The sequence below is a fragment of the Centruroides sculpturatus genome, unplaced genomic scaffold (genome assembly GCF_000671375.1).
Source record: "Centruroides sculpturatus isolate CEXI.00-Female unplaced genomic scaffold, Cexi_2.0 scaffold195, whole genome shotgun sequence".
Lineage (NCBI taxonomy): Eukaryota > Metazoa > Arthropoda > Arachnida > Scorpiones > Buthidae > Centruroides > Centruroides sculpturatus.
Genome location: NW_019384511.1, coordinates 423,868 through 443,321, shown reverse-complemented (window position 1 = coordinate 443,321; position 19,454 = coordinate 423,868). Strand labels below are relative to the sequence as shown.

The 19,454-nt window shown below is 33.3% G+C and overlaps 1 protein-coding gene across 1 annotated transcript in view; it reads right to left on the bottom strand.

The window, feature by feature from the left end:
- The window catches only part of LOC111622409 (nose resistant to fluoxetine protein 6-like), a 38,047-nt gene extending 19,115 nt beyond the window's left edge, over positions 1-18,932 (bottom strand). The window contains exons 1-6 of the mRNA XM_023364787.1: positions 18,385-18,932; positions 8,693-8,934; positions 8,510-8,630; positions 5,136-5,223; positions 4,334-4,428; positions 2,637-2,810 (exon numbers count right to left, since the gene is read on the bottom strand). Of these exons, the coding sequence (XP_023220555.1) occupies positions 2,637-2,810; positions 4,334-4,428; positions 5,136-5,223; positions 8,510-8,630; positions 8,693-8,934; positions 18,385-18,682 (1,018 nt within the window). The 5' untranslated portion in view covers positions 18,683-18,932. The remainder of the gene's footprint in view (positions 1-2,636; positions 2,811-4,333; positions 4,429-5,135; positions 5,224-8,509; positions 8,631-8,692; positions 8,935-18,384) is intronic.
- Between the last annotated feature and the right edge of the window lie 522 nt (positions 18,933-19,454).

Genomic DNA, 19,454 nt, shown 5'->3' with positions numbered 1-19,454 from the left:
TTTCGTTCAATTTTCCGAACTGCATGTTTGAGCATAATATTTTTTATTTGTGGAATAATGTCTTAATTTTCTAACCGGAAGTGTTGTAAGACCGTGAACCAAAAAAGACTTTTTGGATTAAATTGACAATATATATATAACTTGAATATACAGCGTCATACTATATTAAGAAGTTTTTACACTCCAAAGTTTAATACAGGTATTACATATGAAAACTATTTCGTTTTTCGGTATCTTTTATTAAATGAACAAAGATAGAAAAAATTGTGATTTAAATTAAACAATACTATAGACCAGAGGTGTCCAACCCGCGGTCCAATAAACGTGTAAACAAAACCGACAAATGTTTTAGTTACTTTGTTATTCATTTATTTCAACAGCATAAACTCAAAAAAGAAGTTTCACAAAGTCGTAAACTAGTGTTGCAAAGAATAGTATATTCGGCCTTAGGCCGAATACCGAATATTCGGCCAAACTATTCGGCTTGATTAACGCACGTACGAAAATTGGCGTACAAAGCGCATTATGGCAAGGACCCTGCTCTCTATTGGCCCGCTGTCACTACGCTTCGTCAATCGCGTTAATTCTTGACAGTTGTAGCGGACAGACATGAGCGTCATGGCAGTATGTGATAGGTGATGATATCAAATGTGAATAACAATGAAATGACCTACACGTGTAAATAACGGAAAAAGAACAGAGAAGAACCGCGAAGTGAAAATGTGAAAATAAATATGAAATTTAGTTGATAACATAATCGAACAAGTCGAGGCAGCTTATTGGCACGAAATTCGCGCCCGTCAATGCGAATCAATTGTTGTCATCGACTTCGGAAAGCTAAATGCTTGTAATGAAAGTCACGGGCGAAAGCCTGGGGTCGTTCGGGCTACCAAGCTGTCTCGAATCTGTGAAGTCATAACTTTGACTTATACCGACATCCTATCTGTCTCTTTTCTACGTTATCACCAGGCTATGAGTCACGCAATTATAAAATGGAAAAACAACGACGGAAAAGTGACGAATCGAAAGTATCGTGAGCGCGTATTATGATGTATGCATAAGCATACGTGGATTAGAGCGATAGTGGAAAGAGAAAGGGAAGATCAAAGACGAGCGCTTAAAAAGAAGGATAGGCAGGGTCAGACCCTCAGATGTGCGACGATTCTCGAACAAATAAGTGTGTACGTGTGTTGATCTTTGTAATTATAAATCGTGAATACGTGTGACTAATATTATGTTCTTTTTTATTTTGTGCATGTTATAAGTTATAAATAAATATAAACAAACAACACTAACCCGATAACATTAAATGTAAATACCAAAATGATTAATTTACTGAGTTTTTGCTATTTCTTACTCCTGTTTTTAGGTATTCGGTATTCGGCCGAATATCGAATAGTAACCGAATATTCGTTACATCACTATCGTAAACCTTTATTCACATTTTATTTTTGAGTGGAAAAAAAATATTTTCAAATACTTGTGTGAATGAGGAAGGATTACTAAATAAAGCTGGAGTTGTGACTTAAAGAATTATAGACCCAAATTTGGGAAAAGGACAGAAAGGTGAGAAAAGACAAAATATAAAAAGTAGTGAGAGAAATTAAATAGATGTTCTGTTATGCAAATATTGACCCTTAATTTTCCACTTCTTTATCTTTTCTCCTTTCTCCGCATTTGGGTCTATAATCCTATGAGTCACAACTCCAGCTTTATTTAATAATAGTATTTCTTCCAACGTTGCAAGATTTGGCTACATTGCGCCAAGTGTAGCTACTTTTTTTGTTTGAGGTAGAAATTATCATTTGGTGCATTGGCTACTTCTTGGGTTACATTTTATTTATAAATATACTGTATTAGTTGAATGAAAATGCACTTTAAAATGGTGTTTCGTCGCTTTTTCTTAGTTAGAGACCTAAATATAACAAATATTTGTGTTTTTCAAATAAATTTCCGTTTGTCTCTTTTATAATAAATGAATTTATCTATTTCTAAGTAAAAATTGAAAGTGTCTGTAGAAGTAATCTTTTAAAATATCCTTTTTCCTGATAAAGATTTAATACTTATTAAGTTATTATAATCTAGACACGTTAATCCTTAAATATACTTCTATATTGGGAAACAAGTATATATTATATGTACTTCGGGCCCAAAACTCCCTGACTTCTTCTAATGCGTCCCAGAGAAACAAAAAGGTTGGACACCCCCTGCTATAGACAATCAACGTACTGTAGAAAGAAATTTTCTTCTATTAGAAAAAAAGGAGACTAGTGTTCCAGAACATAAAACGATTGTATCAATGAGTATGCAAGGAATGAAATACATGTAAAAAGTTACCAAAGCAATAGTACTGTATAATTATAAATCAAAAATATAACATTAAAATGTTATATTTTCGATCTATAACTATTCGGTCGCTTTTTCGTTTTAATTTAAAACGAAAATCCATCGAATAATTAAAACACTAGTAACATTAAACACATTTCTAGCCCAAAAATAAGAGATAATTATTTTAAGAAATATTTACTGATTTTAATCAAAATACTACTATATGAAATGTAATTGACAATTCAGCAAGAATTAGAAACTCAATCATTGTAAATTGTCTATAAATATTACAAATTATTTTGACTTACCTGTCGTTGTATATGTAAATGTCGTATAAGTGATCATATGACAAAATACCACCAAACAGACAAGTAAGAATTTTATTCCACATAAGAATCGTGTCTTTCTATCGAAATCCATACTGAAGAGTTTTCGAGTCGACGTAATTAATGAAAGTGAAACAAAATTATGCAGAATGTGGCCTAAATAGTAAAGACAAATCATTTTCAGAACTTAATAATAAGTACAATAATAATGTAATATTACAAATTAAAATAAAAATGCATAAATATTTAATACGTATAATGTATCTGTAAAATACAATTAATAATGTGAAACATAATGAATTTCTTTAAACAATTATATTTTGAAACTCTTTATAGTTTGCTTTGGTTTAGATACTGGAACGCATCATGAGGGCAATTTACCATTCGGGGAATGTGCCTTAAGTGAGATATTTTAAAGGAAATTGCCCTTATTTAGGCGTTATCGACGTAAAGCAAACCCAGAAAACTTTACCAGAAATTTATATAATATTATTTTTATAAAAATATCTGCAAAATTATAAATATTTATACTGTATATAATAGAACTTCTTTACTTTAAACGTGGAATGGACAATACATTCTGCTGGTAGAAGCTCCCAACAAAAGAAGTACTGCAGTAAGATGATCTTACCAGCAGTATACCAATATTCCATAAGCTCTTCATAAGCAAAATAGGAATCAGAAAGTGTGAAGAAAAAAAAAAGAAATTTTGTGTCGAAGTGACTATCAGAAAAATGAGTGAAAATAGGTCGCAGAAAGGAATATGTTTCATTATTTTACAATAAAGAAATTTAAATCACCCAATCAAGAAGACGAATTGTTATATCGGTATTTTGCTATAGGTTCTAACAATATTGTTAAATTCCACAATATTTTTCTATGTAAATATTACTAACATTACGTACTGAGGTGTTCGATAGAAAAGCAGGTTGGGGGGCACATCATTTATCTCGAATATATAACTAAAAAATTAACAATGCATAAAACGAATATTTAAAAAAATTAAATAACTATCACTTACACAAACTGAGGTGGTATAATAAGGCACTAGGCTATCAATAAATCCATTTTATTAAATATCATATTGATAGTCTATTGCCTCATTATACCACATTGTAGTGCGTAAGAAAAAGTAGCAAAGAAAAAACACAGTTTCATTAAAAACAAATAAACAGGTATATTCACTTTGTTTTACTGAAATTTATTACTCTTTTATTTCTAAATTAATATTTTTTGTATATTTAATAGAGAAAACTAGTTTGTTACTGATACTACTTTTCTAATCATTCCTTCAATTGTTATTCTGCCTAATGAAGGATCTGGCATCACTGATTTTAAGCAGGTAACATTCCCTATAGGTTATATTGTTCGAATAAAATTTCATAGTTCTCTACCGTAAAAAATGAAATAATCATGAAAAAATTTTACATTATTAAACAGTTTCATACAAATTTTTATACTGTGTAAAAGCAAGGTGTTAGTATGGATAATCACAATTTAGTCTGGACCCAATTCTTTCCTTTTCAATTGTTGCTATTTTCATAGTTGACGGATACTTCATAATCTTAATTTTAATTCACAAAACGATTACCACTAAAATTTTTATTAATTGCATAAAATTCGCCGTTACGATAGCGTTTTTCATTACAAATACAATTAGAAATTACATATGGTCATACCTTTACAGTTGAGAACATTTATTATATTCAGCGTTAACAGAGTGTGTAGAATTGTTCCAGTAAAAACACAAATGATAAAGATGATGATGCCGATTCTATAAATAGAAGTCAGTTTTTTATTACTAATAAATATTACTAACTAATTTTTAAATATTACTAATTAATTTTATGAATGAATATTAATAAAATTTTCATTTGGTTTTTTTAAAGCGAATAAACGCTATAATAAACGAAATTAATCTATAATTAAATATTTGATGAAGTAAAGCATGGTCGCAGTACAAGTTTTTTTAGCGTGTTTTGATAGAGAAATTCATCAAGAAGAGTATTTCTATTTGGATGTTTTGGACATAAGATACACCAGAAAAGTTCCACGCGCTGACCTCTTATTTATGTATAAATGTGGAATCGGTAACAGTTTTCAGTAGTTTTGCTTATTTGACAAGTTAAAAAACAAACAAAACATTTCTACTTCTTACACTATTTATAAAAATTAATTATGAATCTTAATTTATTTACTAAAGTATTTAAAAATATGCGTTATTAAACTACTTGTATTTTAAATCATATTTTTCTAATAATTACTCTACATTTCTGAGTAGAACAATTTCGAATTTTTATTTATAAGTTTTATACTTTTTGCAAATTTATTGGCAAATAAGTTAAAATAATATACATATTGATATGAAGTTTTCTATGATTAATTGCATATCTAAATAATGCTGCAATATTCATTTACAATAAACTTATGTTAAAATTTTGTGAAATGTTTTTATAAAAATTAAACATTACAAGCACTTACATGCAAATTATTTGACTTGTAGTAAAGCGAACCTTCTCGTCTTTCACTTTGCAGAATTTAACTTCTGCTCTGTAAGGCTCTTTCACAGCTGTAATTATTAATCACATAAATTATCGGAACTATCGGAATTAAATAACAGCATATAATTGTTATAAGATTAATATTGTGCAGGCTTTAAATATTACCTGTGATATAATTTTGAAAATTATTTCATACACGACAACGTCCACGTATAGAGTTTGTTTGATACATCTCTTATAACTCTAAATAGCATCACCTAAACTAAATATATATGTAGTTTAAATGATGCCAATACATATTAATAAGTAGGGGAAATACGGACAAAATGACATATACATACAAAATGACATTGGCACCATAATTTGAATTTGGCGGTCTCAAGCGCACAACTGATCATGACACCATGTTATACGAGCGGCTTTTACTAACCTGTCAAAATGTGAACGCACTCCTCTGATTGGCCCAGGTGTCATGGCCGACGACAAGAAATGATACGTTATGAGTTTTTTTCCTCGCAACAAGTTTTTTTGTACAGATGGCAAGTTTTTTACTAATTTATGTATTTGTGTAGCATTTATTTCAACCCTCAAGGAGTTGTTGTTGCACTTAAATAACTTTTTCCATTAAAAATAACATCTTTGTATTTATTTTATAATTTTGTTTTTTTATAACGTTATATGGACAAAACGACATACATAGGCAACGGACATAATGACATACCTGTCATTTAATCCATAAGAGCTTAGTCAAGGAACTTAGCTTAACCTCTTAACGTTTTATTAATTATAAAAAATGGCTTTGAAAAAAGGCTTTCGTTATTGTTTAAAAGAAATTTTACAGTAGAGCCTCGATTATCCGACCCCCGATTAACCGCCACCTCGGTTAACCGACCGTCCTAGTCGGCAAATTTCAAATGTCCGCTAGTGATGTGGCGCTACAATATTTGGCTATGTCTCGGCTACTTTAATATTATTTTTACGTGTTTTAGCTGGCAACACTCATTCGACCATGAAAGGGAGCCAGTATTTAAACGACGCTTAATTTTCTAATTTTTAACGATACAATAGCGACGATTATTATTTTAAAAAATTTTCGTTAGGCTTAACATCGATGAAAATTCAACGCGAAGTAGGTTAATAGCGATATACTGATATAATAATTACATGGGATATAATAATATACTACACTAATAATGGATTTTTTCATACTTTTCGGTTATCCGACTTTTCAATTATCCGACCAACCTCAGTCCCCAATTGGGTCGGATAATCGAGGCTCTACTGTAGTATAAAACTTTATTTCCTTTCTTACATATTATTTACAAACTTATTATCTTTCACATTATTAACAAGTTGGCAAGACGAAGGAACTTCTTCAGCAGGTCCGCTGATTTAATTGATGGAGTTAAGATGCACTCCGACGTACTTCGATGACGTCTGATCAACCCGAGTTCCTTAGAGTTCCTTGATGTCTTAGGCGAACTCAAATTCCTACCTAAATTCAATCCTTTATTTAAGGATTGAAACGAATGTAAATCCACCAATTGGCGCTTAGCAGCGCTATCGGACGTCTGCTGATCGTACGATGTTGCTGCAACTACACTATCAGCTATCTCAATATCAGCTACAGAGATCCCGTGCCATCACACCTAACGACAATAATAGAGCTGAAATAAAAGCACCAACCGAACAACAAGCCGATAATTCATCTCAGGTTCCATCAGAAAACACTGAGCAAGAACTTTTTTTAACTCATTCAATTGAATATCATTCATCTGCTGCTACTAAAAAACATCAATCGTCCTCTACTCTTGCTGTGTCTATTGAGGAGATTTCTCCAGTCCCAAAAGGACGTTTTATAAGTGGTCAAGGAAAACGTAAACCAAAGACTCGACAAATCTCTTTAGTTTTAACTTCTACTCCTAATATGAAGGCAATTAAATCAAAAAATGAGTCCAAAGCTCCGCCAGAGAGAAAGAGACGTAACATTGCTAAAGAGTTATTTGAAAAAGAAAATTTTCCTAATAACTGTCATGATGATGAAGAAGACTGTCCATGCATATATTGCGATGATCTTTTTTCCCGATCTAAGCCTGGAGAAGACTGGTTACGGTGCTTAAATTGTTTCCGTTGGGCTCATGCTTCTTGCACTGATGTTTCTAAAAGAGCCAAGCGTTTCTTTTGTAAACTTTGTCAGTAATTTTATAGTTTTTACGTGTATGTCATTTTGTCCTTACGTAATGTGTCATTTTGTCCATAGTGGATTATCTCGATTAAACTAACAATATTTTTTTTCCTATTATTTTAATATTGTAAATGTTTAGTATATTTCATAGGTAAAGAACCAAAGATAATTGGTGTAGTATATGGCAGTGCTGTGATTTACCAATAAAGAGTTATGAACCTAAAACAAAACCGTATGTCATTTTGTCCGTACTTCCCCTACGAACTACAGGAACTATGCAATATAGTATATAACGTTAAATACTATCATACGTATACATTCCTTTTTTATTTAGAATTCTCCTGTCTAACGGGCGCTCATTTGTTTCGGAACATAATGACCTCGTGTATAAAAATGACTACGTGGTGACAAACGAAAACCTATGAACAACTGCAAAAAGACTGTGAAGGATTCTGATTGATTGATTAATGTTTATCAAAATACTTGTAGTCTGGATTACTTGAAATACATTCACTGTTTCAATATCAACTACAAAACTGCATTACATAAGTTTTGATACTATGGTAAAGGCGGAAAATCCAACACAACACATGTACTTCTGGTTAAGAAGAGAATATGTGGCATATAATATCGAAGTCACAAGTCAATGTTGATGCAATAGTTAAAAAATCATCAGTGAATACGTAGAAAATTTACTTCTGCCAGAGCTCATAATTTGCGTATTCTTTGTACATTCTTTGTACAGAAAGTACAGAGATAACAATAAAGTAAACTTAATATTAAAGTGTGCAGAATCTTAATGGTTCGAATTTAATCGCTAATGTTAAATTTGATAACTGCAGGACGGATCATCGGTTCCGAAAGCAGAATGCTTATTGCACTTCTGTTAACTCACCCTTTAAAATTTCTAATTCGCTTTAATCTGCCAAAAAATCATAAAACTGTTCGTTCAAAAACATTTCTTCAGCCTAATATATATATACACGGTTATTTAAACGATAAAGTAGATTTTGGTATTTTATTTAAAACTTTAAGGGATGCTAACTAATTCTATACAATAATGTTCTAGGTATACTTTTTTTCATTTCACAATGCACCGTTTATTACCGGTCGTTTACTACTGGAAAGCACTTTCTATTTGAATAAATACGATATCTAAATTTACTTACCCCATTGAAGAATATTTTGTACATCTTCTCGACTACATTTACTCGGTATGCAAATATCCATACGACGTACAATTTTCAAATACTTTGCCATTTTAATCATTATACTCACCGGAAACGGTTTCTGAAATATAAAACTTATACCAGTTGACCTGTATAATTTGGGATTATTATATCAATACTTACCACAAAATCTCTGAACAATGTAAAGACTTTTCTAGTTTTATTATCTTCTGGCACGTCATTAAAATTATACGAATTAACTCCAAAAGTTAATGAACAAAATTTCCCATAAATCGTGTTTATACTTTTATCTCTTTTGCTTATTTTATCGTCTTTAACTTCGATATTCAAACATTGATCGTAATCTCCGTGGTACCAGTATTTTCCTCTAAATAATCCCAATGGTTTTCCAAATGAATCGATCACTGAAAAATTCGTGTTATAATTTTTGTTATTCAGTTATAAACTTATTGTTATTTTTAACTGTTCAGATAATTTTCAAAACAGAAATGTTGTATAAAAGTTGCATTAAGTTTTACATTTTTATAATGCATTGTACGTGAAACTAATAGAGAATATTTCTTTCTTTTACTAATGCTTTCTCTGATATACTGTAAAGATATTAACGTTAAAAAGCATAAATTATTTAGCAAATAAAATTTTATGTTTTTCATGGGTTATTATTTTTTAAGTTTAAAAAATTCTAATAAATTTAATCGCTTAACAATAACTGAGATTTTACAATAAATAATAACAGTAAAATACTCCAAGATGAAAACCTAACCTAAATGATTTTATGCGAAAGAATTAATAAAATCAGAATCTTTTTTCATAAAAGATATAGACTAAATAATATTTGTGTAAAAGCAAATGCAATTCAAGTGTATATTAATAATAAACTAAAGTAATTGAGAAAAAACTATTTTATTTAAATACTGTATAGAAAAATACAACAAAGAGTTGCTTAACTTTCCAGGCAAATTTTAAAACTACGTATGTTGCGCCATCTCTTGTGATATTTTATTAATAAAAACTTTTACATACCTAATTATTAAAAATTACCAAAAACAGATTAATTTTGTGAAAAGAATGCATTTTATAAAAATTGAAATGCTAATGACAATTAACATCTCATTAATTCCAATCTTACTCAAGATATGAAACTCTCCTTTATCTTCTCACTCCTTCAACTTTTCACCACCAAAATTTATCAGTGTCAATCAACTTAATACGTAAACCTCCTTGCAAAATTTCAGAAATTTTCGAAAAAAGCAAAGTCATTAATGCTCTAAAAAAGAGAACAAACTCGTGCCACATCAACATCCATATATACAGAAGAAAACCCTGAATTTTTTCACAATTCTCGATGATGCATAATCCTGAGTCCAAAAACAAAAAAAAACTCTAATGGAATCAATATTTGACCGATGGCCATACTTTCCCTCTGTAGCAGATCAGAAAGGTAATATATACATACACATTTTCTGTACATGTGTAACTCTCTCTTCTTGGTGCCATATCAGATTCCTGACGTCGGCGACACCTGGCGTAGGTTTGTAATCCGCCAAGGTGTATACTAGGGAAAGTTACTACCCAGAGTGGTTTCCCGTTGCCTTCTCTGGGGCGCGATGTTACGCGAGGGGAACTAATGCCTTCCGGGAGGACTTTTATGGGGAACTGGCCTCCTATTTAGTCGTTATTGGCAAGGAGAAAACCCGGAAAACTCCAAGCAGCCAGCCTGTCCGATCGCGGCGCGAACCCACGACCGAACTCCCAGTGTTTAGGGTACGAAGACCACTCGGCCACTGGTGGGCACGCATGTGTAACTACCAAGCACAAAAATATTAATATTAAAAACAAACTACCATATATACATTCCAGTATTTGTAAATACTAGGATGTACTGTACAGTACATACGGTACAGTACCTCCTAGTGCATTTTTGTTTCTTCCCTCAGTTCACAAAAGTATGTATGTCTCTTCACAAAAGCTCACCATGAAACAACTCGACATTATATTATTCTTCAATATGTTTCAAAAATTTTTTTAAAATGTCTGTTAACCCTACCTTTACTTTTCATAGTATTAACAGATTTTGTTACAACGTGTCTCACATTAACAATCGCTACCATGGGCGTAGCGAGACGGGAGCCTGGGTAGGCACTGCCCCTCCCAGGGAACCTGGTGCTCCCCCCACAGGAAATCACAGCCGAAAAAGTGTTGAGTCGATTTGTAAACACCTAAAGCTAAAATAAAAGATTTGAATGCAGAAAATATTCTATCCACAGCACCGGGATGAAAATGACGTCACACTATAGGAAACTGTGACCGGTGCTCTATGCGTATACGTTAAATATCGCTTGACAAACGTTTTCGAGCGTTCTAATCGCTCTTCTTCAGGTCAACTGAAAGAATTCCCCGGGCGGAGTGTATATTATTCTTGTCTAGCATCGGGTGTCGGTTTCGAGGGGGTGGGTCTCTTCCGGTGTGTGCGGTCGTGCGGCGGGGGGAGGAAGCGGTGGGTTGGCGTCCAATAGCGATTGCCAGGCCAGAGACAATGTTAGTTCCTCTTTCCGGTTAATGCAGGTGGTTAGCCGGTCGGCGTTGTGGATAGCCGCGGCTTCCAGCCATCTAAGTTGCTGCTGGTGGGGCGTGCTGACAATAATGGTAGCCTTCTCGAAGTGTACTTCGATTTCGGGGTCAGATGCATAAGTGGCCAGGGCTGTGGTCAGTCTCCCGTGCCGGATATCTGCTTGGTGTTCACGTAGGCGGGTGTTTAAAGAGCGTTTGGTTGAGCCGATGTACAGTAGCTCCGCGTTTTGTCTATTGTCATGGAGCGGGATAGAGTAGATACCGGGGAGTCTGGTGTGATCGGAAGGGTCTTTATCGTTCCTTAGGATGCGGAAAATCGTGGGGCATCTTCTGTATGCCAGTCGAATCCCGTGCTCTTTGGCTATTTTTTTATGTATAGTCTTGAGGTGCGGGTTGTATGTGATGGGGATCCGTGTCGAGTTATCCCGTTGCGGGTTGGCGGCGGTCACTGCGGTTAGGGTGCTTTTCCGGTGCTGGTACTGTTCAATTAAGCGGTGCGTTATGTTCGGGAAGCCGTGTGCAGTTGCTATTTTTTTGATGCGGTCTAATTCATTCGTCAGGGCTTGCTTGGTGGATGAGTGTGAGAACGCCCTCTCCACAAGAGCTCTAAATGCGGCTGCCTTGTATGGGAACGGGTCACAGGAATCAGCTGGTATGTACGTGGGGGTGGATGAGGGCTTGTGGTATACGGCTGTTTGGATGATGGGTCCTACTATCTTTATTCCGATATCGAGGAAATGTACCTCTTCTGTGCTAGCTTGTTCCAGCTCGACTGTTAGGCCGAAGGGGTTGTCGTTAACGGTTCTGACGAAGGATGCTATGTCGGGTATCTCCTTCCATAAGATGAGGATGTCATCAACATATCGTTTATACACGAGGATGCTAGGAAGGAAAGGCGAGAGGGCCTTGGTCTCCAGCTGCCTGACGACCATTTCGCAGAGGTCGCCCGAGAGCGGGCTACCCATCGGTACGCCCTTTTTTTGCCGGTAGATAGTGTCGCCGAATTTACTCACGGAGTCGTAACATGCCAGATGGGCCACCTCGAGTACCTGTTGGTGTAGTGCCTGGTCCTGAACAGTATTAAACAAAAAATCTCTGAGGGAGCAGAAGGCTGGGGGTAGTTCTATTGAGGGGTACATGGATTTGTACCCCTCAATTGAACTACCCCCAGGACTGTCATGAACTCTGGTGGGGAGGGTAGGTCCTGTAGGAGGCGGATGAGGTCGGTCGGATTATTCACGTTGTAAGGGTAGTCTTCTAGATGGGGAGTCAGAAGGTTGTGTATGGCTTTTTCTAACTTCCTCGTGAGCGCTCTCACCTTGTCCACAATTGGGCGTAACTGTTGGCCTGTCTTATGCGTCTTAGCATAGGCGAAAAGCCTAGGGACGTCTGGCGAATCGACTACTATGTCACGGAGTGCCAGGCGTTTAGCTAACTTAGAGTCAGCTAGACGTCTAACCTTAGCTTGTAGTCTGTCGATTATATCATCTTTCTCTTTCTCGCACATTGTATTGCCGATGTACTCTCTTAAGCTGTGTTGATACGAACTGCGTTTCATGAGGACCAGTGTTCGGGACTTATCCGCTCTGGTAAGAATTATTCCGTTCTTTCGCATCCATCTAGTAGTACGACTTAGTTTGTCTCTGAGCTCTATAACCTCTTGTTGTTCCTTAGCTTTAATTATGTTTATCGAGGATAACCATCTGTAATATTCCTTCTGTGTGTCTGGGAGGCTTTTTACAAGGTACTCCATATCCGGAATGAGGTCTCTGGTTCTATTCTTGGGCGGTGGGGGTGCGAAGGTTGGGCCATATTTAAGTACGTCTATAACGAAGTTAGGTGGTTGGATGTCGTCCCAAAGGATAAACGGGAATGTGGGGCGTTGGTTAGCCTTAGGTACCTGAAATCTTAGTATCCAATCCAGCTTCCTGCGGTAGCGTTCCCGTAGTTCAGCAGATAGGCGTTCGTAGACTGGGACTAACCTAGCGTTCTCGCTGGCCAATACCTCCGGGTCTGTGTGGAATAAGGAGTCAAGCGATATTTAACGTATACGCATAGAGCACCGGTCACAGGTTCCGATAGTGTGACGTCAAAAGATTTGAATACTAAAAAAAAGGTGAACGGCTTGCTCGGTGCCCAATAATGAACAATAATTTGAAATAATTCAATTTTGTGTCAGGTTGGCCTCCACTAGGCCCCCCTATAACAAAACTCTGGCTACGCCCATGCTACTCAATGCAAACTTCACACGGATTTTGCTGATGATTAAAACTGTAGCACACAATTAAAGTATTTGTATTCAATTGATGTTTTTTTCAATTATTTTTTAGTCAATACTAATTGTCCTTTGTTACAGCCAAACATTAATGGTGCATTACACGAATGCTTACCGCTCAGGTTTTACTAATATAATTAGACTAGCTGTACCCGCGGTTTTGCCCGCGTCGATTTTGCAATTTGATAGAAATAACCCTCCTAATTTGGTAAAATTACTGATTTTCGTTTGTTTCAAATTATGGACTGCTAATGCACCTAAATTCAAGTTTCAAACGTTATGGGATTCCGAGATACGATAAATCTGAGTTCAATTTTTTTTTCGAAACATAAATGACGTTATCTGAAAATTCCTAAAGTATAAATATTTACTAAAAAATAGAGTTTCAGTTACCCTAGTACCTCTTTGTAAACCACGTTTCTGGTACTGCCTTTCGGAGCTAAGACTTTATAAGCCTTAATTCTCTCCCTCTTCCCCGCGGGAGAATTTCGAAAAATCCCTTCTTAGTGTGCATTTTCATGTCGTACCGTAACTGTGTACCGAATTTCACCTCTTTAGGTTCAGCGGTTTGCTCTTGGCCAGGGGTCGGCAACCTTTTGAGTCAGAAGAGCCAAAATTACAATTTACAAAATTTCAAAGTTTTTAAAGAGCCACAAAATTTTTTCTTGCCAACAATAAATAGTACTCGCATAAATAAAGTTTTTTGAAAAAAAAAACTAATCTATTTATTCATAAGAAAAAATATCTATTTATTCATATATAAGTAGTGTTTTTCACAACAAATTAGATAATAGAAACATCCGACGACGGCGTCATTCGAGAGCTTCCGACGGACTGACGACAGTGACGACGCGTGTCACGGGGGAGGGGTGCGGTGAAAAGCGAGTACAAGTGGCTGAAAGATAGAATCAGTGCCTAATCCTCGTTAATCGATTCAGAACAATTTTTAAATGTTTTTTTTTTATAAAATAAATAAAATTTGAGTATGGAACTAAAGAGCCGCAGCTTCACATCCAAAGAGCCGCAGGTTGTTGACCCCTGCTCTTGGCGATGATGAATCAATCAGTCACCCAGTCAGTCAAGATATGTAATTTTATATATTTAGATTCAAACTCTTTAACTCAAAATTTGCTATATGAAGTAAACATTGATTGTTCTATGCAAACATTTTAAAGCAAGTAATTCTTCTCCTATCTTAATCACTATAGTGATTTCATGTATGAGGAAAGCCTGAAATGCATAATTTGATAAATCATCTTTGCCTTTCAATAATGTATTTTAGTGGATGATTGCTTGTTTAATCTCTTTTTTGTTTATAAATCTTTATATTGTTTAGGCTTGTATAAAGATCACAGCGGGTTGATTGAAATTAAGTCACCGAATTTTCTGCATTCTTGAGCTACATATTCATGATTGTTAATTCTCCCGCGATTTGTGTTTATTGGTTTATTGACCATCTCAAAATGAGGTTAATAAAGTTAATTTTAGAACAACAAAATGTTTCTAATCGATTTTTCTCTTAACTAAAATTTATAAGATTTAATTTGCAATAATATTTTAATGAAACATAAATATTATTTTAAAGTATATTGAAGTGATTGTAAAGCATTGTAAACAAAGTTGTAAACAGAGGAAAGTAAAAAGCGCTGACCTCGCTAATTAAATCGACGTATGGTCCAGTGATAGACCACTTGCCCGATGACGAACTCCTGGCCGTAAACAAGTGGGTTGGAATATCAGCGGACGTAAATGTAAACATCACTTTCATTCGAAAAGCGGATCTGGGTGAAAGCTGCTCGTGCAAGTGGAATTTCTGATTGGTCGAAGTTTTTGTCCAAAAAATCCTTAAATTGCGGAGTGAACGGGAGAGGTGAGAGAAGGGCAAGAGACTGGTAACGGTAGTCTCAGGCACTTGGGAAGCCCGCTGAGCTTAGAGAGAGCAAACTCCTCTGGTAACTATCTCAGGGACAGGTATTAAATTGCTGATACTGGAAGAATCGTGCAGTTGAGCCACTCCACGGGATGACTGAAGCCTTTCCAGAGCTTAATAGTTCCCGGAAGCTAATCTAGTACGCGAGTCACCACGCTTTGTGTATCCTGTATTTATTGTGTTTTCCAACTTGTATACTCCATACATATATATTGTAAATAAACTGTAAATATTGTCTATCTTGAGTGTGGATAGTTTGAATCAGGTTCGTTGAAAGTACACCGTGGAGGTGTACTTTCAACGAACCTGATTCAAACTATATCGGGTCGTGACAGAAACCAACTCAACGAGACCGAGTTTGGGGAAGAAACTTCACTGTGCTAACAAACATCACTAGTTTTAGGTTACTGAATGTCATATTTTTGTATTTGCTTTTTAATTTTTATTGTAATTTAATATCCAAAGTGCACCATACTTCGAACATAACCGACTTTCTGGTGATAATTTTTTTTTATTTGTGTTAATTCAGAAAGTATAATCATTAAACTGTTTTCATATTCTGCATTTGCGAACGCAATATATAAGAAAAATCAACTTTCAGTTTTGATATGTATTTAAGATGATTAAAATTTTATTTTTGAATAAAGTGATAGCATATATCAAGTGATTGTTAACACTATACTTTAAACTAAATAAAATTAATGTAATACAACAACACTTAAATGCCATAAAAAAGTTTCTGGAAAATTTTTCACATAATCTTACTTTAGTAAAATTAAATTATATAGTAATAAGCTACGAAAGATTTAAAAATATATATAGTATTTTAATCAGCAACCGGAACACGTATAGTCAGTCATAAAAAATGTTTGGAATTTAACATGACCTTCCTAATAAATAAATGTCGTTTTTCAAGGCAGGCAACGGCTTTATTTTTTGCGAATTGCTCGTATCTGTTATCACAATCAACAATCTTATAATATTAATGAATGGAAAAAAATTACTTCGTCTAATTTTATGTTTTAAATTGACGTTATTCGATAATGGACGAAGTAAAATTGTTAATAAATAATAATGCAATATTAATTTTACAAAGTATATTATTAGTGTTTTTAATATTACTTTTTTATGTTTTAACATGAAAACTTCGCTATATAATATATAAAATTATATTATTCCAAATAAATAATGAAAATTTAATAATGAATATAAATATAATTGAACTGTATGATTTTATAAATATTAATGTTAATTTTTACTATATTTATAAGTTTATAACAATGCATTTTATATAAAAAAGCTAACTATAATTAAGTTCTAATTACTAATATTTGTTTTTTATACTAGGAAATAATAAATAATTAAAACGTATTAATTAATACATATTTTAACATGTTGTTATGTCTAAATTGAACTTATACGTTATTTAATGCATTAATCGACATTTAATATGTTTAATATTAAAAGGAATTCCTAACAAATTTATTATGTTTATAAACATCATAAAAAGCATCAATATAATAAGAGTATACATATATATACCTCAATGTATAAATTAGATGAGAACATGATGTCTTGTAATGCCCATCAACTGAAAAGATTAAATTTGCTTTCTGTCGAATAATATTTATCAAACAATAGAACGACAGTTTACTTTCATAACACAAAAAAGACTCAATTGTGCAAATATTTTACAAAATTTTGAATATTTTTTGTTACTGTATCTTTTCATTCAGTAGTTTAACCTAATATTGAGCAAAAGGTCTGAATTTCTGTTTATCTTTGTAAATAAACAAATAATTAAATAAAATTGTATTTATAAACATTTCAAAAGTAACGTTTTTATATATGCTATAAAATTTTAATTGTATTATTGATAATAGAGAGGTTGTGGCCGTCGTATTCAGCCCAAAACGAGAACGGTGGACCGTCAGCGCCGTCATCTGGCAATTCTGGACGGTCGATAAAGGAGGTCGCTACGTCTAGCATGGCGAGTAGACGATCGGCTTAAACTTCTTCATTTTTTTGTGTGTTTGGGGTTAAAATTATGACCTATTTTATTAAAATAATGATTATTTAAGCATTTACGAATGATATTGTAAAGAAACAGACGATTTTAATCGAGAAATTATTTAATTATTTAATTTTTTAGCAAGTGATATAGAATTTACATATACCGTATTTGTCTTCATAATGTATCTTAATTAAAGTAGGTTTGTTCTTCCATGGCATCTTCTATTATCAACAGCGTAATACATTTGTAAATTTTCTAAAAATTAATTTTCTAAATTTACATAAGTCACTACTTTCCTCCAAAAGGAGGAAAGTAGTGACTTATGTAAATTCAGTATGAAGTAAAAAGTATGAAGTAGTCCTAGTCCTATCGTCCGATCGTACGGTAGGAGACACCACGCAAATTAAAAATAATTATTTAGTGTTATTAAATATACTATAAATACTTTAAAACAGTTTAATTTGTTTATTTACCTTCGCTGCTAACCCTCGAGGTTAAATGTATCCGCCATTTTTTCAACAAATTTCGCGTGAGTCAATGCGATGTTGTGAACGTGCGCTGCAACGATTTTTTCTTACTTGTTACAATTAAAACGTAAACCTTGTATTTTGGCTTGCCATGTACAAGTAACGTTTGAACTTGCTCCACAACCTCTCTATTCACTTATATTTACTTCATAATTATTCAAATGGAATTTGATAAAATTTGTAAACCTATATATTTTCACAGTCAGGCTGTCACTCCTTAATCTCGAAAACAGAGTTACATAGATAAAAGTGGAGAAAATATTTGAAACCTTTCGGGGCTGGCGGCCCCTATTATCTGTATAATTTCTGATACAAACCGAAAGTCACGTTATTTCAATTCAAATCTTTTGACAAAAGTTAATAGATTACCTGCACGAATCTATGGTTAAAGAAAAGTATAATGTACAGGGACAAGACACTACTAATTTGAGGTGGAGAGTATCTATTTTAAATTAAATAAATTAAAAATATGATTAAATATTGTATCTTGGCAATAAATAATCGCTCGTTTCAATATAATAATTTTATTTTACTTACATTTTAGTGTCCAGCCTTTATTTTGTTTTAAATCTCTCAAAAAATGCATCCCATCTTTTACGCACGAGCGAGATACATTTACTTCTTGGGTAATTTTCAACATAAGAGGAAGCATCAATCGAGCGACATTACTCGTAACATACTTAAACCCGTTGTCAATATCGTTTAAAATACGAGCAGCTTTTTCTACGTTATCAGAAACTGTACTTTTATTCAAGTTGGAGGAATCTTCAGCCGTAATGAAATCAGCAAAAGAAATTACTACGACGAAAACAAAGACAAGAATTATTCCATTCATCTTGAATTTGACTGCAGAATCAATTCAGAAATAATGTATACGATTCAACATATGCTTTACAAAATATTGTAATATCCATTCGCTGTGCAACTTTTTTCTATTCTTTCGTTGATTTTACCGATGAAAAATATTTCCTTGAAAACCGGAAAAGAGCCAATTAATGTTAAGCTGATAAATATAATAAAAAGTAAATACATATTCATACAATAATTTTTATTTATCTCTAACTTCAATCTCAATCTATTTAGCTGTTAAGCTGGAAAATTAAAACACATTTTAAATTTTAAAAATAACAAAACAGTCCATTTTATATTTTTACATTTAAATATTTAAAAGTACTTCATTAATTTATAATTTTACTCTTAAGTTTAAATTAGTTCAAAAATAACTTGGGTAAATCTTATTATTGATATACTGTGTAATACTTTGAAATAAGATTTAAATTGAGCATGAAAATATGTTGCAAAAAAGGATAGTTCACGTTCATGTGTGAGAGTTAAATTCGGTTATTTTATATTAACAATATATATTTATTTATTGACATAAAATAATATATTATTCATATAATTATAAGTATCAAACCAACAATTATTTATTGTAACATCGTCGTAATGCCGGGCTGCAACATTTAATCATATCCTAATTTATTTAACTTAAAATATATGCTCTCTACTTCAACTTAGTAATTTCTTGCCCCTGTATATCATATTAATCAATTTACATATCCGTAAGCAGAGAAGACCCCTATACAATATTAGACTCTTCTCATGTT